General features: G+C 40.5%; 2 protein-coding genes and 1 long non-coding RNA gene across 3 annotated transcripts; 1 reads left to right on the top strand and 2 right to left on the bottom strand.

Annotated features, from left to right (window-relative positions):
- Window positions 1–9510: 9510 nt before the first annotated feature.
- On the bottom strand, window positions 9511–10073 carry LOC129780065 (uncharacterized). Its single transcript, XR_008743827.1, has 2 exons — window positions 9866–10073; window positions 9511–9802 (listed from the first exon to the last, which is right to left on the bottom strand). It is a non-coding gene; the product is annotated as an uncharacterized LOC129780065 (long non-coding RNA).
- Window positions 10074–17738: 7665 nt separating this feature from the next.
- LOC129776617 (leucine carboxyl methyltransferase 1) lies at window positions 17739–20048 on the top strand. The gene is made up of 5 exons (XM_055782351.1): window positions 17739–18116; window positions 18269–18452; window positions 18516–18867; window positions 18926–19120; window positions 19177–20048. Exons 1-5 carry the CDS (start codon window positions 17901–17903, stop codon window positions 19211–19213), a joined length of 984 nt encoding a protein of 327 aa, XP_055638326.1. The 5' UTR covers window positions 17739–17900; the 3' UTR covers window positions 19214–20048.
- Window positions 20049–22012: 1964 nt separating this feature from the next.
- Window positions 22013–23302, bottom strand: LOC129773627 (uncharacterized). Its single transcript, XM_055777266.1, has one exon. The coding sequence runs from the start codon at window positions 23300–23302 to the stop codon at window positions 22013–22015; it is 1290 nt and encodes a 429-aa protein (XP_055633241.1).
- Window positions 23303–24354: the final 1052 nt, after the last annotated feature.

Raw genomic sequence — 24354 nt, 5'->3', positions numbered from 1 at the left:
AACCTTCCTTGCAAAGTTACGATCTAGGCGAATAATGTTGAAATCGTGAAAATTCAGCTCGTCGGCTGAACAAAGCCATGTTTCACAGAGAGAAAATACATCACAGTTAGAACTGTGAACTAAAAATTTAAATTGGTCTAGTTTGGTGATGATGCTTCTGCAATTCCACTGTATGACAGTGGTCAAATCCTTGACCTCTTGCGCTGAATTAGGCATCGAGGGAAATGAACGCTGCTAAAAAACCACATTTTTCTTTCAAAAATGTTCTCACAACCGGAAGCAAACATAATACTATGCTTTTAAGAGGATCATTTATATTTAAAGCATTTAAAATGTTATCCACAAGGTCTGAAAGCGCAAGCAGGCCAGGTAGTGGCTGTTGCTTCGACCGCGAAAATGGAACAGACGTGTTCGTTGTTGTTCCGGGAAGTGCTGAGGACCCCTGGTTGGTAGCATGACCACGTAAACCGGGAGGTACTTGCTTCGGCCTATTCTCAGCACGTTCAGTTCGAGGCTTCATTCCAACTTGGGAAGTTTCGGTATTCTTTCTGGGGAGTGATGGAAAAGAAGTAATTTTTCTTTTCCTGATGGCACCCTGCGATGTACCGGAACATCCGGCATTGGGAGCGTCAGCAACAGGCTCGTCGTTCTGCAGAATGGAGTAGGGATTGTCCTGTGTCGTTGGCACGGAACTCTTAAGCATTTCTGCAAAAGTCCGCTTGGAACGTTCCTTTAAGGAACGCTTGAGTTTTTCCCCTCGTTGTTTGTACACCGGGCATTGAATAAGATCATGAGGAGTCCCGCCGCAATGAAGACACTTGTGCTCTTTCGCGCAAGGATTCTCATCATGGCTCTCTCCACAATCTGCGCAACGTTTTTTATTGCAACAATAGGCGGCCGTGTGACCGAGTTGCATACATTTGTTGCATTTCATTACCCGGGGTACAAACAATCGAACAGGTAAACGAAGTGCCCCTATTGCAACGTAATTTGGAAGGGCGGAACCCTCAAAAGTCACACGAAAAGAGTTTGTCCGATTGAGAATTCTTTTGTCATTTGCATACATTTGTTGCATTTGTTGCATACATTTGTTGCATTTGTTGCATACATTTGTTGCATTTGTTGCATACATTTGTTGCATTTCATTACCCGGGGTACAAACAATCGAACAGGTAAACGAAGTGCCCCTATTGCAACGTAATTTGGAAGGGCGGAACCCTCAAAAGTCACACGAAAAGAGTTTGTCCGATTGAGAATTCTTTTGTCATTTTTATGTGACACAGATTTCAGTCGATCGCATGCAAGAATCTTCACAGTTTTTAGTGTGGAGTTCTTGAAGCGACCGACACCATCGATTATCTCTTTTCGGGTCAAACCCTTTTCGGTTATTACGCCGTCTATTTCGACGTTGCAACAGGGTACGTATACACGATACTCAATCGCAAAGAGGTCGCAGCGCGTTATTTTGTTCGCTTGGGTCCTGCTTGAGACGACAACTCGTAGTTTGTCTGGCCCCATCCGTGTAATTTCGGTAACGTCAGAAAAATGTTGAGTTAGTTCCTTCGAGATACGAATGACATTGAGAGGTTTGGATTTTCGTCTAAAGTACACAATGAATGGGCCTTTGGAGCCTTCAGGGTATTCTTTAGGACGAAAATCCTGTTTCTCGTCGATTTCCTCATCTTCGGAACTATCAACTTCGTAAACAGAATTTTCTACCTCAATTTCTGCTTCATCCTCCTGCTCTTCAGGAGGAGGTTCGGTATCAGAAATATTCAATTGCGTCAACGGGGGGTCCTTTCCGCCCTCAGCCATATTAGAAAAATCGGCCAACTGTTCGATATGAACAGAATATAATAATTATCAAAATGAATAAGTAAAAAAAAATATATATTATAAGGTTATGCTGCGGATAATATTTATATTAATTTATTTTATTTATATAAAATTCTAAAATGAAAAAAAGGTCCAATAAAATTTCAACGGTAATGTAACCAAGAAAAAATAGACACCCCTAATGCCAACGTTTGCCGATTTGGTAAACACACAGATGAACAATGGTGTAAATCGAGCACAGATGGTAGAAGGAATGATAGGAGGACAAAAGAAAAATAAACTTATACTTGCCGCTGCTGTGTGGCGTGTGTGATAAATCTGTCTGAATTGTATCCTCTGCGTCTCGGTCGCGCACCACTTTGAGCTTCGCTCTACTCGCAAGCGCAACCGATGAAAAAAAACACAGTCTGATTCGCTGTGGAAAAAACACCTTTGTTGGATCGTTTCGAAAACCTATCCGATCTACTTGCGAGTTATCGAACCAACTGAAGGTGTCCTTTGGTGAGATAAAAAAATCGATGTATACTGAAAAACTAATCTACAAAAAGTTTTTCTGAGATTGAAAAGATCGAAAGCAACAAAATCGATTTTCTCGAGTACATAAGATAGATCCAAAAAACCGGAAATAGGTATGGAAAGGATTGATCTTCTAAGAATTGATCCGAGATCGACCAGACTTAGTTCAGATGAAAGGTTTGAATCCGCTAGTCATTACTGCTCTACTGCTGCTTTACTGATTTGTAGTGTTGTGTTGCGTACGGATTATGTAATGTAGTCAAGTGTAGCCATCAGAATACATTCTTCACGATGGAGAAGTTTCACCCAAACAGAAAAAATAAGGCAGTTCGGGGTAATATGGAAATTACAAATGAATTACATTCGATAATTCCTCATGCATGCTACAAATGTGAAGCAGTAATACAATTTAAAAAAAAATTTTTTTTGAGATTCTCTGCCTGTCCTATGAACGGTTTGAACAGGCGGACGAGACGCCACTGGGTAGTTTGGGGGGTAGTTTGTACGCTGGAAGCATGCAACCACTGACTGATTCTGATCCTACGAAAAAAGACCTTCGTAGTCCAAATATTTGGTGTTACTCTTTTCAATGCTGAACTTTGTAATTTAAAGCCTTTATCTATACACTCCTTTAAAACCAAAATTTAATTATTGTTGTTTCTCTAAACCAGTGATTTTCAATTGGGGAATTCTGTCATTAAAAGGGGGGAATTGTGCAAGAGAATATTGCACATTAGATCGCCTTGAGGATGACAATGATTAGCAAAAATAGCCACAAAAACGCTCGGATACGCTAAAATTTGCGATCCTCGGCAAACATTTCTAAATCTGAAATGTAATGTTCAATTGAACAACTTCGCAATGTTTGAAAGACTCTCCTCAGTGAATGATGATGGACCAGACGACGAAACAATACAGAAGACCATATAAAAGAAAAATGTATGGTTTGAAATGCCTTCCGACTGGCAGTGACGAAAATTCAATTTCAGAACAAACTCATCGATCTACAAATGATCGATTCTTATTCTGATATGCGAAATAAGCGTTACGAGTGTTGTTGTCCTTTACGTAGTGAATCTGGATTTACTACAATGCCACTGATGGGAACCAAACACCGTAACAGAGTGGATATCGAAGACCTGAGATGTGCTTTTCGACAACGCTCTCAAGAATTAGGGTTTTGGCGGAAATCGTTCAGGTGCAGGTGCCACAATGATTTTCCAAGCTCTATATACTTTTTTTCTTGTAATCAGATACAAGCATAAAATCCAATTTGTTGCGAATATAACTTGAAAACCGTTTGTATTCTTACAAATGCTACAGATATGCTACAGGCTTTCTTACAAAATACTTATAGGAGTGAAGCACTGGGCTTAATTTTCGTAAAGGGGGGAATTGGGCAACAAAGGTTGATAACCACTGCTCTAAACAGTGGACTGTATAAGCTGCGAACATGATGGTGCGTATTCGATGCAAAACATGCCACAGTCCTCCATGTGGCTCAGTGCCGCGTGTGATGCAGGGGCTAGACATCAATTGAACATAGGCTACCCAAAATCAAAATCAATATGGCGTCACTTGTTCACCAACATATCATTTGCGAGGATTGAAATCGTTGAAATCACGGAGATAGTAAAAATAAAGAAAAATGCGCTGCTTTATTTCTAACTGCATGAGCGATTTCCATATTTCGGTTCACATGGAGGTGTTCTCATTTAACATGGAGTTTAAAGTTAGCCACTACTCGACTATATAACCGGACCGAGTTGTAAACAACAGTAGTTCACAGAACCAAAATGTCAGTGAACCGCAGCAATATTAAGTACACTGGCAATATGAGGGATTTGACGTTTTAGTCATACCCCTGGTGTGATGCGAGGTATTGGAAATTCCATACCTCTTTCCGCCTGAAACGACCAATCAAATAGCACAAACTACACCACGGACCGAATGAAGGGTTAATCGGTTGATAGCAAATTAATACTTTTCACTAGTTTTATTTGTACATAAATTTACAAGATTAAATATTTACAACTTTTTTAGCTCTTTGATTCTATGAGTTCAACAGATAAAAAATAGCTTCTTTTCTTTGAACTCTTTCTTCTCTCCCTTTTCTCCCAGGTTGCTCATATGCATGCGCGCTGTGCAAAATTCCATTAGCGGGAGGTATCCTGTATCCGCGTTGACGGCATTGAGCTTCGTATTACGAAATGAACAATATGGGTTTGCAGAAGAAATGAACACACTATAAAAAATAAAAATTATGAATGAAAATTATTTTTCCCATATCAAATTAGTGCTCTATGTAAATGGAAATCTCTTTTGATTGCAAGTGGTGGAAAAATATCATACGAAAATTGAGTCTGAAGATAATTTTATAATGGTAAGTTTTGGTGAGAATATCTGAAAATTCATACAAAATAGTTTAAATTAGGGTCAGAACAACGTACTTGTCGTAGGTAAATAACGCCAAGAAAAAATTTTCATACAAATTTTAGCAATTTAAACCTGCCTTAGGGCCAACTAATCTGATAGAGAATAGTTGGCATCATACAACCAGGGGTATGACTAAAACGTCAAATCCCTCATATTGCCAGTATACCTAATATTGCTGCAGTTCACTGACATTTTGGTTCTGTGAACTACTGTTGTTTACAACTCGGTCCGGTTATATAGTCGAATAGTGGCTAACTTTAAACTCCATGTTAAATGTGAACACCTCCATGTGAAACCGAAATATGGAAATCGCTCATGCAGTTAGAAATAAAGCAGCGCATTTTTCTTTATTTTTACTATCTCCGTGATTTCAACGATTTCAATCCTCGCAAATGTATGTTGGTAAACAAATGACGCCATATTGATTTTGATTCTGGGTAGCCTATATTCAATTGATGTCTAACCCCTGCATACAACCGACACAATTCCGCCGTCAACGCGAATCCTTGCATCGTTGTTCGTCCTTTCGTTCTATTCCTTCCTCCGCCTGTCGGTCATACCTTTAGTGCGCTGCGCTGTGCGGTGGGCTAAACAATTATAATGTGCAGGGTGTTCAATAAGTTTGAATACACTTTAAAAATGTGTTATGTAAATGTAAATACAAGATATTCTTTTCTGTGTCAATTTTTCTTGAGGCTATGTTTATTGAGAACCTTTAAACCATACTAGCTACTAGCAACACCCCTCCCCTTCTGTGCTGTTTGACGAGCTTCCCAGCAAACATTAAATCGCATAACAAGCGTATATATAACATCATATGCCCTAAAATTTGGTTGGCATATAATGCGTCTCACTGGCATATGCATGCAAAAGTGGGGCCATATACATACATGGCAAATGCCTACCGAATTTGTTTGGATGAATATGCAACTTTGACCGGCTATAATAGCGATTATGTTGGAATTGAATTGCGATCTAATATGAATATATTCATGAATTGTCAAAGCACCAAATACGACTTTTGCCATACTCATATACGATTTATTACAGACAAAGAAAAAAAAACAAATGGCGCAAAATATTTTCGTGAAATGTTTATTATAACCTCACGAATCGCTATTTTTATATATGAGTATTTATGTTCGTAGAAATAATAATTGATTGATTGACTTATGTTGGGAGTGGAATATGAATGTTTAAAATGACACAGATTGATGTTTGGTGAAAACTGCTCCGATGTGGGTTCGAACTCCGGTCGTCTGGATTATCATCCATCAGCTATCTCGCGCGGCTATCCGAAATTTAATTCAACAGCGGTTAAAACTTTCGAGTGCATCAGCATTTCATTGACATTTCAATATGATGTAATATGTTCTTTATTAGGATCTAATATGATTACTGTTTCATGACTTTCTTCAGCATGCAACACGATTTACTACAGTACTGAATCGATTAAAATTATACCCTTATACGACACATAAACTGCATCAGCGTAATACCAGGGACAGACATACAGCTGTACTAGCGTTGTACGTGTACAGCGTTGTACGTGTACAGCGTTGTACAGGTACCATCGTAGCATGACAGACATACTTTGGTTGTACATTGCACCGCATGTCAAACTGACAATCAAAAATTCGACCAATTTTCACCACAAGTTTCAATGAAAAAGTTTTTTATTTACCGTCTGAACTATCAAACACAACAAACAAGTTTCCAATCTGAGTTATTAACTCAAGAGAAAGTCAATGAAAAGAATATTTACCAAGTGTTTTGATTCAGTTTGTTCATGCTACCCTCCACTAACCGTTTGTGGCGCTGCGCACAGTACAACTGTAGCCATGTACAGCGGTAAAATAGGTCGGTACAGGTACAACGATTGTACCGAGTTGCTTGCATGGTTCTAGCGCTGTACATGGTGACAGACATACAATTTTCGAAGTACAACGGTAGTACAGCTGTATGTCTGTCATAAGTATAATATACGCATATGATGCGGATATAAATATATTTTACGACAATATACATCATAAAATTGATGTTTATTATAAGTGCGAACCCAGCGGCTTTTGGGTTGAACCTAGTGCGAAGCTAGATTGAAACTAAGTAAATAAAAAAACGTTTTGACAGCAGTTAGGTTGGAATTGAGCTTGAAACTGAACAAAAACGAATTCGCTATAGGAGAGTGTAGCTTATTAATTGTCTGCTGTATCAGAATAGGAAGTATCTCGTGTCGACGACATGTACAAAGCTAACCTCGAGTACATTGTAATACTAACCTCGAGTCAACCGCGAGTATTCGGTTACATATTACTAACATAATTATAAGGTGAAAATTGTCGAAATATTGAACTCCCATACAAATACAAATACAAATGAAAGACCATACAAATGAAACACAAATTTCTAAATTTCTAAATTAATCAAGCAAATAAAACCAATTTTGACATGCGGAGGTTTTAGGGTGCAATAAATGGATCTATGGTGGTTAGATACTCCTCCTCCCTCTCTTAAGGGGAAGGGGGGGGGGTAGGTCTGGTTCTGTCATACAAATGAACCACAAATTTCTGCATTACTCGAGAATTAATCAAGCAAATAAAACCAAATTTGGCATGTAACGTAACGGAGAAACATGTTATTTGCAAGCGGTTGCAAATCTTCAACGAGAATTGTGTCTGAAAATAATCTAATATTATAATGTCGAGTTTTGTTAGGGTGCTCATACACTGTTTGACCGAAGCCAAATATTTGACTCTTTTTGACAGATAAATTTTGTCCAACGTGTACTGATCAAATATATTCTACACAAAACACGACAAGCAAATATTAAATTATTGGATGCCTAAAATATTTTTTCAGTCTGTTCTTCGAACCTGTCGGTATATGGTTAGGTAACCTTGAATATTTCAGTTGATTTTTTCCATGTTCGGTGTTTGATATTGTTTACTACTGTTGGAAATTGAAGAGTGGCAAACAAAATAGTGTTTGTACAAATATCAAATCAAACCTTATCTGTCAAAAAATATCAAATATTTGACCTCCGGGCAAACAGTGTACGGCCACCTTTAGAAGTACTAGGAATTTTATAGTAAAAGGTAATATTAAAGGGTAGACTAGAAGATTAATCAATGAATAATTCTGCGATTGGACCCATGAACAGCGCTTAGTAAGAAAACGTGGATGTGATAACGAAAAATAAATTTTGAGTGGGACAAAGTTTGCCGGGTCAGCTAGTGTATATATAAAAATGTTGTGCTCGTTTGTGTACGCGTCAAAAACTCGTAAAGTACGAAAGCGATTGAGCTTAAAGTTGGATACAATATACATTTTACTCCGAGGAATGTTGTGACGGCATAAAGAAAAATAAATAAAAATGGAGAAAAATGATCTTTTATATGGCCATAGTACGTTTCTGAAATTAAGTTTCTTATGAATTCTTGTGCTCCCGTGGCCGAGTGGTTAGCGTCATAACTAACATGCCGGGTGTTCGGGTTCGATTCCCGTTCTGGTCGGGGGAATTTTTCGTCAAAGAAATTTCCTCCGACTTGCACTGTGATCATGCGTATTCTAGAGCTTGCCACTCAGAATGCATTCAAGGCGTGTTATTTGGCATAGAAATCTCAACTAAGTACTAATAAAAATGACGCAAGTAATACTACTTTGAGACGGCGAAGTTCCTCTAGGAACGTTAGTGCCATTGAAGAAGACGAAGATGAAAATCGACTATTTCGTATTGGCGATCTAACGCAAAACGTAAACGGTCGGTGAGACATCTGGATTTTGTTTTTGAACTAAGAAAATGGTGCTAATGTAACCTAAAACTCAAAAACAAATCACGTATATTTTACTTCTGGGCTTTCCAAGGTAGTTCTCACATGCAGGAATCATGCAATTTTCTACTTGTGTTTGGTTGTGCTCTCGAATTTCCTTCTTTAATTCAACCATTGTCAACATTTTTATAATTTTCACTACTGAAAGAGGTAAATAAATAACACGTTATATATAAAATTGCGCAGAATTAAATTTCTTACAAACTCATCGCAATCAAATAATCTTTTATGATTATAACATTGTAATTTATGGAAAGAACTACAAACCTTCCATAAGCTCACATGGCAAAATTTAAAACCATCATCACTTTCACCGCAGCGCCGCCTAGGTGTAGATTTGTACGTTAGATCGCCAATTAAATATGAATTCTATGTGATGGAAACATGTTTTTCCAAGTATTTGACAAAATCGTGAACTGAAATTGTGTTTCGGAATGATTTGAAATTTATCGATGATTTTTAATTTATCGATATATACAAAAATGTTCTGTTCGTTTGTGTACGCGTCAAAAACTCGAAAAATAATAAAAAATTGAAAATTCAACTCAACCATGCAACCACAATGTGCCACAGCAAAGCGTGGCAGGGTACAGCTAGTAAAAATATATATTTTGGGAAAAAACAGAACTGAGAAATGATAGTTTGGTGAATATTATGTAGTTACACTGAGAGGAAAATTTAGTAAATATGACGAATTTTTTGGTACATGTTACCAATTCTCTAGTCATTTTCTACCCTACTAATCATTGGTACATGTTACAAAAAAGAATGGTAGGCACATATGTCAAACAAACTACAAATTGTTGGTCCAACATTGGTGCAATAACAGTGAAAATTTTGCTCCATATTTGTGAGAGGTAATCATCAGGGATAATGACAAAATTTTTAATAATTATTTTTAATTTAAAAAATTGTATTTGATTGCGTTTAATTCTACATACTTAGAATACATTATACTAATAACTTATTCTATAAACAACATCAATAATTCTCGTTGGAATCATTCTAACAACTGCGTACAAGAGGCAAATTTTAATCGCAGCCTCAACCACCTCAATTTGATGAGCATTTCCAAAGCAAGTTCCCGTTCCTCTTCCTGCTGCATCGCTCTGATTTGCATTAGCTGATTAGCAGACTGACGGTAGAATTAGCACGTTTCATCCGTATTTTGTTCTCTCGTGTCCCTATGAAGAAAAGAAATACATATGTTAATGATATTAAATATGCAATAAATTATGTATGTTCACCTTAAGTTTTTTACGGTCGATGATGTGTTGAAGAAAGATTCCAATCTTAGCGACAAACTCGCCGTTACCTTCAATCCCATAGCTTGGATGGTTTTTGGTAAACAAGTATTACGAGTCTGGGATCATGCCAGCTGTAAAGACAAGGAAAAAGGTCAATAGTGTTGTAATGTACAGAATATAACTGATGTTTATCCTTGGCGGGAATATGAAAATAATGATGATGTAATGATGTAAAAAAAACCAATATCTTATCTCCTTGTTTATGATGAATGATTGAACTGCATATAATTTTAAGGCCAACTAAAAAACAAAAAAAAATGGTATTAGGTCAATTATGTTAATATGGATCAAAATTTCTTGTGATATTTTCCCCGCCGAAAAGATGAAAACAAATTCTCGGGGGAGATGAATACATAATTGAATTCAATAAAAACAAAGTGCTTACCTCCGAATCGCTTCGTCTCCAAAAGACAAAAGACAAAGTGCGCACATCACAGTTGTTAGGTATGACGATAAAAACAAACTTACTAATGGTATGAAGTAAAATATACGAATTCCTGGTAGGAACATTCATTGCATCTGACATCTTTTTTCGCAATTTTAGTAATATTTACAAAAAATGTGTATATTTTACCAATGTTTTTGCTACTAAATATTTGGTAGCTGTTTTTACTAAACTATTTCTCCAGTGTAATTACCGAGACTAATGCACTGGAGAAATAGTTTAGTAAAAGCAGCTACCAAATCTTTAGTAGCCAAAACATTGGTAAAATATACATATTTTTTGTAAATATTACCAAAATCGCGTAAAAGTGGTGTCAGACGCAATGAACGTTCTTACCAAGGATTCGTATATGTTACTTCATACCATTAGTAACCTTGTTTGTTTTGTCATACCTAACAGCTGTGAAGCGCGCACTTTGCAATTGCCATTTCTCTTTTGGAGACGAAGATAGATATTCGGAGGTGAGCATTTTGTTGATGTTATGTTTCATTACATGTATACATATTAAATATTATTAACATATGTTTTTCCTTTGTTCATGGTGACACGAGAGAACAAAATACGGATGAAACGCTGTGCTACCGAAACTTTGTTAATCAGCTATCTCCGTCCCTAAATAATGCAAATCAGAGCGATGCAGCATTTCTTCGCCGATTGCCCGAAGTAACCAGACGAAGGAAAGTCGCGTCCAAGTTCCGTTATCGGTTACCGCGTGATTGTTGTTTTTTTGCCGCTGAAGAGTTCATTTCACTATCTGGATAGTGAGTGAAGTGCCCTGCCTGCAAGTGGATAAAGGCTTTCATCCTCGGAAAGCCAAGCATTGGTTTTTGTTTTGTCGTTGCTTCGCCGACATTGGAGATTTCGCCGAGTCATCGTGCCAACAGTGACAGTGCGGGTAAGCTTTCACCGACGACTGTGTGTAGTGGTGTCGTAGGCACATTCCCACCACCAACGAGCTTTCAGCACGCTCCCGTTCATCTGCACTGGAGTGCGTTCATAGGTGAATAAGATTGAATATACTGAGAGAAAATATTTAATAATTATAAGTTTTTTTTTTTTTGTTTTTGTGAATTATTTTATTGTGAAATATTGTTTAAAAAAATACTTAGAATATAAGTGAAAATTTAAAATGGCAGAGAGTGGGGGACCTTCGGATATGGAGGTCTCTGACTCTAGTTCCCTCCTAACGGATAAAAAAAAGTCACTCAAACGTGTTCCAAATACGGAAGATACTTCTTCTGGGGACGAGTCAGCTAACCCTACCAAGCCTCCCTCCAAAAAACTAGCAAATCTCCCATCTGCCCTTAACGATCCCACTCTACCTTCAACCTCGTCTTCTCCCTCTGTTCTTCCCGCTCCTTCTCAACCTTCGCCTTCCCACTCTCAATCCCTGTCCTCGCCTTCCCCCCCTGTTATTCCCACTCCTCGTGTAAAGGTCTATCCAGAAGATGCGCCCGGAACTGGTCCCTGGGTTGTTTTCTTCAGGCCTAAGCCAAATGGAAAGGCGTTGAGAGTCATGCAGATCGCGAAAGATCTGGCAAGGTATACCTCCGTTTCGGAAATTTCGAAGGTTAGACCAAACAAATTGCGAGTTGTCGTGAATGATCGAAAAGACGCAAACAAGATTGTTGTCGATCAGCATTTTACAATTGAGTATCGGGTCTACATACCCTCTCACATAGTCGAAATTGAGGGTGTGATAACCGAAACGGGCTTGACGTGCGAATACATTACGAGTGAAGGTACCGGCCGTTTTAAAAAACTGCCCTCGACGACTGTTAAGATCTTGGGTTGCCGCCAGCTCGGAACAGTCTCCCATGAAGGAGAAGAAAAGAAATTTACGCCGTCCAACTCGTTTCGAGTCACCTTCGCTGGTTCAGCTCTCCCTGACTACGTGATGGTAGATAAATTGAGGTTAGCCGTGCGACTTTTTATTCCAAAGCCAATGACTTGTCTAAAGTGCAAGTCAGTTGGTCACACGGCTGCTTATTGTGCCAATAAAGAACGATGTGCCACTTGCGGAGAACAACATGAGGGGAAATCCTGCAGTGCGACTGAGCATAAGTGTCCATATTGCGGGGGATCCCCACACGTGCTCTCAGCTTGTGAAACATACAAGGCTCGCTGGGAGAAACAGAAGCGCTCTTTGAGGGAACGCTCTAAACGCACTTTCGCAGAAATTTTGAAGGGCGCTTCTCCACTGGCTCAAGAACAACAACCAATCAATACACACAATGTCTTCGCTACGTTGCCAGTTGACGAAATGGAAGCGGATACAGCTAACGGGGGCACGCCGTTTATTTCTCAAGGGAATTCCCGGCGCAAAAATGTGACCACTCCCAAAGTTCAAGGACAAGTCCCTCCGGTGATACCCCCTGTTAGCTTGCCCAAAAAATCGAGTGCAGCGGATAAGCAAAATCAGGTCCCTCCTGGCCTCCGTGGTAATAGTTCACCTTCGAACGACCCAGCACTCGAGGGGACATCAAAAACCCCAACTGTCCCTGTTTTTCCGTCAAGTTCAACTTCCCAATCGGGATTTATAAAGTTGTCTGACCTTGTGGATCAAATCTTCACGTGTTTTAATGTTTCCGACTCCATCAGAACCATTGTCACCGCAATGCTTCCAGTACTAAAGACATTTTTGCAGCAATTGATGCAAACATGGCCCCTCCTTGCAATGATTATCTCTCTTGATGTCTAATTTAAATAGAGAGGTCGGAGATATCACTGTTTTACAGTGGAATTGTCGTAGTCTTATCCCTAAATTGGATACATTCAAATTTCTAATTCATAAACTCAATTGTGATCTTTTTGCTCTATCCGAAACCTGGCTCTCTTCTCAAAATGATCTCTCTTTCCACGATTTTAATATAATACGCTTGGACCGTGATGACAGATACGGAGGGGTACTATTGGGGATCAATAAGTGTCACTTATTTTTTAGAATTGACCTTCCACCTATTGGAGGGATCGAAGCTGTTGCTTGTCATGCAAACATCAGAGGCAAAGACCTCTGTATAGTCAGCTTGTATTGGCCTCCGAGAGCTGCGGTTAGCCGCAAGCAACTTGTTGACATGTGCTCACTCCTTCCTGAGCCACGATTAATCTTGGGAGACTTCAACTCTCACGGAACTGCCTGGGGGGAACAGTACGACGACAATCGTTCATCGTTGATATATGACCTTTGTAACAGCTTCAATATGACCGTTTTGAACACTGGGGAAACAACACGTGTACCTAAACCTCCTGCTAAACCAAGTGCTCTTGACCTCTCGCTTTGCTCGAATTCACTATCGTTAGATTGCAAGTGGAATGTAATCCAGGATCCCAACGGTAGTGACCACTTGCCAATCAAAATTTCTATCACCAATGGGTTGAATTCTTCTGAATCAATAAACATGGCATACGACCTCACAAGACACATTGACTGGAAAAAATATGCGGACGCGATTGCTCTAGCCATCAATTCCAGAGATGGTTTGCCTCCATTGGAGGAGTATAACTTCATTTCTCGTTTGATATATGACAGCGCGGTTCGCGCTCAAACGAAACCCATCCCAGGTTCCACTATTCGTCGAAGGCCTCCCAATCCATGGTGGGATGGCCAGTGTTCCAAGCTTTATGGAGATAAATCGAATGCATTTAAAGCTTTTCGGAAACGTGGAACCCCTGAAAATTTTCAGAAGTATTTGGACCTTGAAAATCAATTTAAAAACTTGATCAAAGGGAAAAAACGTGCTTATTGGCGAAATTTCGTGGGAGGTTTGTCACGAGAAACGTCAATGAAAAAATTATGGAAAGTGGCTCGAAACATGAGAAATCGCTCTTCATCCAATGAAAGCGAGGAATATTCACATCGATGGATTTTTAATTTTGCACGAAAGGTTTGTCCCGATTCCGCTCCAGTGCAAAGAATTATTCGAGATATACCACAAGATAGGTGCGATCTTGATTCCGAGTTTTCGATGGTAGAATTCTCTCTTGCTCTCCTTTCATGTAACAATTCTGCTCCGGGATCGGATAGAATTAAGTTCAACTTGCTGAAAAATCTCCCTGATGTGGCGAAACATCGCTTGTTGAACTTATTCAATCGGTTTCTGGAGCATAATATTGTTCCAGATGATTGGAGACAAGTACGAGTTATAGCTATTCAAAAACCCGGAAAACCCGCGTCCGACTTCAATTCGTACCGCCCAATAGCAATGCTGTCTTGTATACGGAAATTGTTGGAGAAAATTATCTTGTTTCGCCTTGATCGATGGGTTGAAACGAATGGCCTACTCTCAGATACACAATATGGGTTCCGCAGGGGCAAGGGGACGAATGATTGTCTTGCGTTGCTTTCTTCAGAAATTCAACTGGCTTACGCCGAAAAAAAACAAATGGCTTCAGTATTCTTGGACATAAAGGGGGCCTTTGATTCTGTTTCAATAGAGGTTTTGTCAGACAAATTACAATCTCGGGGTCTGCCGCCTCTATTGAATAATATGTTATATAACTTGCTTTGTGAGAAACATTTGAACTTTTCTCACGGAGATTCGGCAGTAAGTCGGGTCTCTTACATGGGACTCCCCCAGGGCTCATGTTTAAGCCCCCTTTTGTACAATTTCTACGTAAGCGACATTGACAATTGCCTTACACAAAATTGCAGCCTAAGACAACTTGCAGATGATGGAGTGGTGTCTGTCGTAGGATCAAACGAATCCGACCTGCAAGAATCCTTACAAGATACTTTGAACAATTTTTCAACCTGGGCCATTGGGCTAGGGATCGAATTCTCCACGGAGAAAACAGAGATGGTGGTTTTTTCTAGGAAGCATAAACCAGCAAAACCAAAGCTTCAACTTTTGGGTAAACCGATCACTCATGCTATGTCATTCAAGTATCTTGGGGTCTGGTTCGATTCTAAATGTACTTGGGGGGCCCATATTAGGTATCTGAGTAAAAAATGTCAACAAAGAATAAACTTTCTCCGTACAATTACCGGCACCTGGTGGGGAGCCCATCCCGAAGATCTTATAATGTTGTATCGAACAACTATTCTCTCAGTGATGGAGTATGGCAGTTTCTGTTTTCAATCAGCTGCCAAAACACACCTCATTAAACTCGAGCGAATTCAGTATCTTTGTCTCCGTATCGCGTTGGGATGTATGCCCTCAACGCATACCATGAGTCTCGAGGTTTTGGCAGGCCTACTCCCACTAAAAGATCGCTTCAATTTATTATCTCTTCGGTTCCTCATCCGGTGTAAGGTTATGAACCCATTGGTGATCGGAAATTTTGAGCAGCTGATCGAGCTAAATTTTCATTCTGGATTCATGAGCTCATATCATGAATTCGTCTCCATGCAGGTTGATCCTTCTTCGTATATTCCCAACCGTGTTTGTTTTCCTGACTACATCAATTCCTCTGTGCATTTTGATCTGTCCATGAAGCAGGATATCCATGGAACATCAGATTATCTTCGATCGAGGATCGTTCCAACGATCTTCGATGCAAAGTATGGGGATATCAATTGTGATAATATGTACTTTACTGATGGGTCCTCTATGAATGAGTCCACAGGATTTGGAGTGTTCAACGAATTTTTTAGCACCTCACACAGTCTTCAGAATCCTTGCTCAGTGTATATTGCTGAATTGGCAGCGATACACTGGGCGCTGGACAGCGTCGCCTCACGACCTGTTGAACACTATTACATTGTAACGGATAGTCTTAGCTCTGTCGAAGCTATCCGTTCAGTGAGGCCGGAAAAGCACTCGCCGTACTTCCTTGAGAGAATACGAGAAATTTTGAGTGCTTTATCCAGACGCTGTTATGTCATTACCTTTGTCTGGGTCCCTTCACATTGCTCAATTCTGGGTAATGAGAGGGCTGACTCATTAGCAAAGGTAGGTGCAATTGAAGGCGATATTTATCAGCGTCAAATCGCCTTCAATGAATTTTATTCTTTAGTCCGCAAAAATACCATAGTTAACTGGCAACGCAAATGGAACGAAGATGAATTGGGCCGGTGGTTTCACTCGATTATCCCTAAGGTTAGCCTCAAACCATGGTTCAAAAGTCTGGACTTGAGTCGGGACTTTATTCGCACCTTCTCCCGACTCATGTCCAATCACTGTTCGTTAGATGCGCTACTCTTTCGTATTAATCTTGCCGACAACAATCTTTGTGTTTGTGGCCAAGGTTACCACGACATCGAGCACGTTGTTTGGTCGTGCGAGCTGTATCTTGTCGCCAGATCGAATTTAGTAGTCACCCTTCGGGCCCGAGGAAGGCAGCCCAATGTGCCGGTGAGAGACGTGTTGGCTCGGTTAGACCTTGATTACATGTCCCAAATATATGTATTCCTTAAAGCTATCGATCTTCGTGTGTGATTGTCCTTATACCCTTAGTTTTTCCTTTTCCTTTTCCTTTGTGAGAGATCGGATCCCTTCTTAAGAATAAGATGAAATGTAAATACATATTAGATATAAGATAGGTTTAAGAATTGAGTGTGATGAGTGTGATTGAGAGTGTGAGTGTGATCAATGTCAACATATCCTCATATCCCCTCCTTTTCCTGAAGAAAATATGTCACCCTTCTAAACTCGAGTTGACCGCGAGTAATCGGTTTCCTATATTATTAACATTAGAATTAAGGAAAAATGTATATATACTAGTAACAATACAGTAAGGAGTTCGGCTCCTTTAAACCTATGTAACTGAGCCTGTAAAAATAAACGATATAAATAAAAAAAAAAATAGAGCGATGCAGCAGGAAGAGGAACGGAAACTTTTTCGAGTACTCGAGACTTTGGAAATGCATATGAAATTGATGTGGTTGAGGCTGCGATAGTAATTTTCCCCTTGTACGCTGCTCATAGAATAATTGATGTTATTAAGTACTGTTATTATTATTCACAATGATAATTTTTATATTGTAGAATAATTGATACTGTTTATAGAATAAGTTATATGTTATTAGTATAATGTATTCTAAGTATGTGGAGTTAAATGTAATCAAATACATTTTTTGAATTAAAAATAATTATAAAAAAATATTTTCATAATCCCTGATAGGTATTCATCACAAATGAGAAGCAACATTTTCACTGATATTCAACCAATGTTGGACCAACAAATCGCAGTTTGTTTGACATTTTTTCCTACCATTTTTCTTTCGTAACATGTACCAATGATTAGTAGGGTAGAAAATGACTAGAGAATTGGTAGCATGTACCAAAAAATTCGTCATATTTACTAAATTTTCCTCTCAGTGTGACGAAAAAATCGTAAACACTCTGTTAAATTTTGTTCCGTTACGTAATCATCGGTCGCAGGTGAAACATTCCACAAAATTGCAACATTCAAATTTGGCATCACTGACAGGCGGTTGCTGTCAAAACAAAGAAAAGAGTTCACAAGAATCGAAGGTCGCTGCAGTGAAAAACGGCAAAATAGGCAGCTAACTCGTATCGTACTCAAGTGCAAACCTTTATCTGGTGTTGTGCCTGGACGCAATCGCCAAAGATACGACCGGAAGAACCGATGGAGTCCCAAGCGTTTCATCCTTGCGACGAGGCGGTCATCGCGACTAACGATGACGCGAGCAACTGCAAGCGATCTGCCGTCAAAATGGGCTACTGGAAGGACGAGTTCTTAGGCTACTTCGTGCGAAGTCCGGACCGCAAGGCACCGGAAATAAACAGGGGCTACTATGCACGGGTGAAGGGCATCGAGATGTGCATCGAAAAGTTTTTCAAGGTATGTGTAGCGTTACAAAGCGGTACCATTTGTTAAAAATAAATTGTGAATAATTTTGGAAACTGTAACAATTGCTAATTTTTGATGAGCATTGAATGATTATCGAACTTATTTTAAAGAACTGTGAGATATGATGATTTTTCATTACACAGAAAACCGGCGACAAGTGCCAAATTATCAACATGGGTTGCGGCTTCGATACGTTGTACTGGAGACTGCGAGAATCCGGCCACATGATCACGAACTTTGTGGAACTCGATTTTCCGGCAGTAACCTCGCGAAAGTGCTATCAAATCAAGCGTAATAAAATCTTGCTGGAGAAAATTCACGTGGAGGGTTAGTAGCGAACGAAGTAGTGATCGGACAAAATAAACGATTCTGTGTTGGTTCACATTACAGATGGCGAAGTGCGGCTAAGCCCAACGGATCTCCACTCGACGAATTACCATATTGTGGGTGTGGATCTACGTAACATCGATGAGGTTGCGCAAAAGTTGCAACATTCGGAGGTTGATTACAGCATCCCAACAATCTTTCTGGCTGAGTGTGTCCTGGTATACATCGAGCCACAGAATAGCAGCAATTTGCTCAAGTGGCTCGCCTCCAATTTCCAGTCCGCCGTGTTCGTCAACTACGAACAGGTCAACATGAACGACCGCTTCGGTGAAGTTATGCTGAATAATTTGAGACAACGAGGCTGCAGTTTGGCCGGAGTGGAGTTCTGCGTTTCGTTAGAGACACAGATTTCCAGGTAGGTTTCCAAGAGCACAGTAAATTAGAACTCGATAGTTTAAATTGATATTTGGAAGGTTTTTGAGTTGCAACTGGCATGGAGCACGCGCGTGGGATATGGTGCAAATTTACAGCAGTATCCCGGCTGCCGATCGCGCTCGTATCGAGCGAATTGAGATGTTGGATGAAGCAGAATTATTGATGCAACTATTCCAGCATTACTGTATTTCGGTGGCCTGGATAGGTGATCTCTTCCAAGATATTGAAATCACGTAAGATTCGTCGATATCTCCTATGATATGTTTGATTGATTTAACCTTTTCTTCAGCGTGGAAAAACGACTGTCATCATTAAACATTGACTAATCACAGATGTTCAATGCATCCCTACTATTCACGATGTGTTGGCAAACACTCAACGTATTTATTTGTTTCCTATTTGATTTTATTTAGTCCTTTATCAACTACCTGAGCGAGTAACGTGAAATTAAAACAAAAGTCTGTTATTGTAAACCATGTAGAACATGTGTAACCTTGCTGTACTGTTGCAGAATTTTGCGTTCTAATTGTGGAATTATTTCTACCAAAAATGTAAAGTTGTCATTTACTTTCAAAGTCGAGCACAAAAACAAATCAAAAATAAAAGATACCAAAATGTTAAAATATCCTTGGTTTGATCCCATGCTGTTGCCTCACAAATGTGGAGCACTGATTGCCAACAAAAACTGTGCAAGACATATGACAAAAAACAAAAATTCAAGTGTTGAAGTTGAACTATTTATCAGTGTAGTGTGATGTTCTTACAACAACAACAAATCATATATATATTTATCGAGATATGGTCGTACGAAATAGAAACATATTTGTAATAGAGGTGTTGCGAACTTATTATATACACATTAACTCTGAACCTCAAAACTTTTTTGGGACGGTCTGTAGATAGATTTTAACAAATTATTGATTCTCCCATCAGTAGTTCTCGAAGAGAAGTGGCATTTGGATCCGGACCGAACAGTCCGTGGATCAATCACCTCATCCATCACATCACACCCACATTGATGACTGCAACCATCCAATAGTCACACATGCACTCATATTTGATGATTCGATTCTTTTGGGATTCGTGTAACGTTTTATCAAACTCTGTCAAAGACTTGTTGCCCTAATCGTAACTAACGGAAAATACAACTGTGAAAACTAACTGTTTGTGTAATTCCGTAATCATTCTCGAGTATCACAATTCCATATGAGATTAGTTTTTATGGTAGGAACTCACAATGCTCACACAGGTTCCGAAAATGAGAAAAACGACGTGCGTTGGAGTTGGAAGCTTCACGTCGATAATCGCCATCGTGTTGTAAGCTGGCCGAGTGCTTCTTTTCAAGGCCACCAGAAAAATACTGTTTCCAGGAGGTCAGATATTCGGAAGATCTACCAGGAATTGGATTTGGGGCAAGCGTTGACAAAAAACTCACAGACATGCATCAGGTCTTCTTGGCACACCGAGGTAGCCGGCATTTTCGAGGGAACCACGATTCCATCTTCCAAGTTGCTGCCTGTCGTTTCCGATTCGGCGAGTGACACTGATATCATCGGTGCGACCAGGTATAAACATCCATAGGTACAGGCAGACTTCCTGTGCGCGCGCTTAAATTTCGAGAGGTGAGTATCGATTTTTCTCTTTCTCACACCTTTTCCATGTGCAAGCGAAGAGACCGGGCTCTAGCGCACGAGCTTGGGTTTGACTCTGGGCCTGATCACGAACGTCACTTCACGGTGAAAACGAAATGAAATGTATATAATCTTGCATAGAAATCATTTCATTTTCACCGTGAAGTGACGTTCGTGATCAGGCCCTCTTTCTCTTCTCTTTCGTAAAATACAGTAAAACCCCGATTATCCGCGAGCGGATGATCTTCATGCTGAAATGTGTTTACTGCGTGTTTACACCTCATTTTTAGTCATATATCGCGTTATCCGCGATTTTCGTTATCCACGGTGACCTAGCCTGACTATTCCGCGGATAATCGGGGTTCTACCGTACTTTAGCGTGCCAATGAATGTATGAGAAAAAATCGACCCTAACATTTCGAAAAGTTACCCTATACAAAATGTTCACCATCTCGAAAAAACACACTATGCAAAATTCAGCTCAATCGAACTTAACCCTTTCTCTACGGCAGTGTGCTCCGCTGGGGTGCTACCGCTGTACGGAGCACTGCGCCGAAAAGTATGCATATCGCACTGGTGTGATCGATGTACAGCATCAACATGATGTCGTCTACAGACGACGCTCGTAGAGAAGGTGGCGCAAAGCGAGTTTGACCAGAATCACGTTTTTTCGCTAAAACCAGCAGTTTTAGGATATGGTAGGATATGGATATTGTTGGGGAGTTGTGGGTCCTTCCTTCGATATTCCGGTGGCTTCTCCCTCACATAGATGGGGATTGAAAGCAGGACTGTTCCGCGATTTTACAAATTCACACACTTTTTATTGTTACACAGTTTTACATAAAATTCACAAACTATTTATTTTACATTTAACATTTAATATTTTAACATTGAACATTTAGCAAACTATTTACAACAAAGAATATTAACAAAGGAATGAACTCGTTCGGTGAGCCTGGGTGCTGGGTTCCGTGCGATTGGTTTGACGGTGCTAAGTCAACTCAACTCTATCGTTCGATACGAGTTCCTCAGGACCTATCGATTGGGCTTTGCGTTGTTTTTCTCGTTGAGATAAGCCGAGGATTTTTATCTCTCTCTGATCGATCTCACTGCTTCTAATGCGAATTAGCGGCAGTTGATGATTGTGCGATGATTGTGGTCATCTCTCTCCTATTGCGTAACGTAATTTGGATGATAAGATGTATCTACTCGTTCAGGGCCGGAATCTTCGCCAAGCTGGGTATATGTACTGGCAGACATCCTGGACCACCCAGAAATAACCGTATTTCTGAAAAAGAATAAAAAGATTCCTCTTCGATTGGGATAGGAAGGGAAGGATAATTACTGGTTTGTTAATTTGATTAGAACTTCCTTCCCGTTATCTGGATTTGGCAGGATACAGATCTTCTCCACTGGACGCTTCAGCAACCCTGTTGCCGTCTTAATGGTGACCACCCGGACTACCCCGTTGGTGCCTGGATGTAGCTCCTGGATTCAGGCCCTCTTCCAACGGGTTGGAGGTTGATTCTCGTCACAAAGGACTACAAGTTTTCCGATCCCGATGTTTACGGTTGCACGCCACCGTTTCGAACGCCCTTGAAGTTGGCTGAGGTATTCCCGATGCCATCGGCACCAGAAATCTTGCAAACGACGTTGAACAAGTTGCCAGTGCTTGAGCCTGTTCACTGGAATCGCTTGGAAATCCTGATCTGGAAGGTGCTGTATGGAGGCTCCAATCAGAAAATGTGCTGGAGTCAACGGCTCCAGATCGTTGGGATTGTCCGATAAAATTGTCATCGGCCGTGAATTGAGGCTTGCTTCTGCTTGCACTAATAGTTTCTGCATGTCTTCGATGGACACAGGTTGATTTCCAATCACCCGCAGAAGATGAAATTTTGCACTGCGAACGGCTGCTTCCCATAGTCCGCCAAAGTGAGGGTTGAAGTTCCAATTGATGCCCTCAGCAGAGCACTCCTTTTGTATAATTTCATGGTGATTACGCTCTTTCATCTTGACTAAAAGCTCTTTCAGCTGATTTCGGGCTCCGACAAAATTGGTGCCGTTGTCGGAGTAGATATCAGTGCACCGACCTCTGCGACCAATGAACATTCGTAATGCCTGCAGGAAACGCTCCGTAGACAAATCCGATGCCAACTCCAGGTGCACCCCTTTGGTGCAAAGACACACAAACAAGGCTACGTATGCCTTGACCGCTGTTCGCCGTGGCCCTGGTCGAATATAAACAGGTCCGAAGTAATCGACGCCCGATTTTTGGAAAGGCCGCGCTGCTGTAACGCGTGGCGAGGGTAGTTCTCCCATCAGTTGTTGAGTGGCTCGTGGTTTAGCCCGGAAGCACGTTCGGCATTGGTGTATTATGTGTCTCACTACACTTCTGCCGCCTAATGGCCAAAAACGAAGTCGACAGGTTCCTAGTAACAACTGAGGACCCGCATGTAATAATTTCTCGTGGTAATGACGAAGCAGTAGCCGCGTAAATCTATGTTTAGCTGGAAGAACCATTGGATGCTTCATTTGCTCTGACTCCGCAGAGTGTTTGAGTCTTCCGCCGACTCGTAGAACTTGATCCTTATCAATAAACGGATTAAACCAACATACAGGGGATTTTCCGTGGGTTAAATTTCCATTTATGAGCGCTTTGAGCTCTTCTGCGAACGTCTCTCGCTGAACGCACCGTACAAGCGTTGATTCTGCTTCCCGCAGTTCAGATGTGGCGAGAAAACCAGTGACCCATCTTTCTGAAGTAGCTTTATGAACCTTCGGCATATCGCTGTGCTCCGTATCAATTGCGTGTAATTATTGAACCATACGAAATACATTTCGTTAAAATCTGCATGCGGACAAGCCATCGCTGTTGCTACGCAGCGCCGCATTTCCTCTCTTCCATCATCGTCTGCCATATGATTTGGCAGGGATGGCCAATTTTCTTGGCCCATAGCCCATCGCTAGGCATGAGTCCCCTGGATATCAGATCAGCGGGGTTGTCAATCTCATTCCGTGTCGCCAATTATATTCTTCTGTAGCCAACTGTATCTTGGAAACTCGATTTGCAATGAATATAATTCATGTTGCCGGAGGTGATTAAAGCCATCGGAATACGCAGATAGAGTCTGTCCAAAAGAATGCATCTGCTTGTATGTTGAGTGCATGCTGTACCCTTTTGATGAGCTCAACACCGAGAAGTGCCCCGCAAAGCTCGAGTCTAGGGATTGTTTGAACTCTGAGAGGGGCAACCTTGGACCTAGAAGTCAACAAAAGGATTAGGACGTTGTTTTCCACATCTCGACTACGCAAATAGATGCAGGCACCATAGGGCTTCTGCGACGCATCCGAAAAGCAGTGAATTTGGAAATCCAATGCATTTGATATGACAACACATCGATCGAATTCAATATCGTTCAGCAAAGGGCTATATATTGAATATTGATTGGGCTTTTTCCAGTTTTCGCACACTGTGGGGGGCAGTGGCTGATCCCAATCCAACCGATTCCCACCTTGATCGGTCAATGTCCATAAGGATGTCATACATATTTCGGCAGTTGTAATTACTGAACTAATATCTCCTTCAGGGTCAAAAAGGGTAGCAATTCGGGATAAAATAAGCCGTTTCGTAAGAACCCCGCTATGTTCCACCGGAGGTATAGTGAAATGAAATTTGAAAACATCCTTTTTAGGTATCCATATTAGACCCAATGTCTTCACAGAAGGATAAGCGTCCAAAACTATGCCCGTTGAGTCAGGAATTGTCAAGTAACTCTCAGGAACATCTCTTAGAACATCTGGGTGATTTGACGCCCACTTTCTCAATCGAAAACCTC

Source organism: Toxorhynchites rutilus, chromosome 3, assembly GCF_029784135.1.
Source record: "Toxorhynchites rutilus septentrionalis strain SRP chromosome 3, ASM2978413v1, whole genome shotgun sequence".
Taxonomy (NCBI): domain Eukaryota; kingdom Metazoa; phylum Arthropoda; class Insecta; order Diptera; family Culicidae; genus Toxorhynchites; species Toxorhynchites rutilus.
Note: the sequence above shows the minus strand (reverse complement) of the source record. Positions and strands in the feature narration are given on the sequence as shown.

Excerpts from the sequence above, each read along its gene's own strand:
- LOC129773627 (XM_055777266.1), bottom strand. The coding sequence starts at position 23,302 with ATGCCGAAGGTTCATAAAGCTACTTCAGAAAGATGGGTCACTGGTTTT.
- LOC129776617 (XM_055782351.1), top strand. The coding sequence starts at position 17,901 with ATGGAGTCCCAAGCGTTTCATCCTTGCGACGAGGCGGTCATCGCGACT. Across the intron at positions 18,117-18,268 it reads GCATCGAAAAGTTTTTCAAG|AAAACCGGCGACAAGTGCCA; the intron begins GTATGTGTAGCG and ends TTCATTACACAG. Across the intron at positions 18,453-18,515 it reads GGAGAAAATTCACGTGGAGG|ATGGCGAAGTGCGGCTAAGC; the intron begins GTTAGTAGCGAA and ends TTCACATTACAG.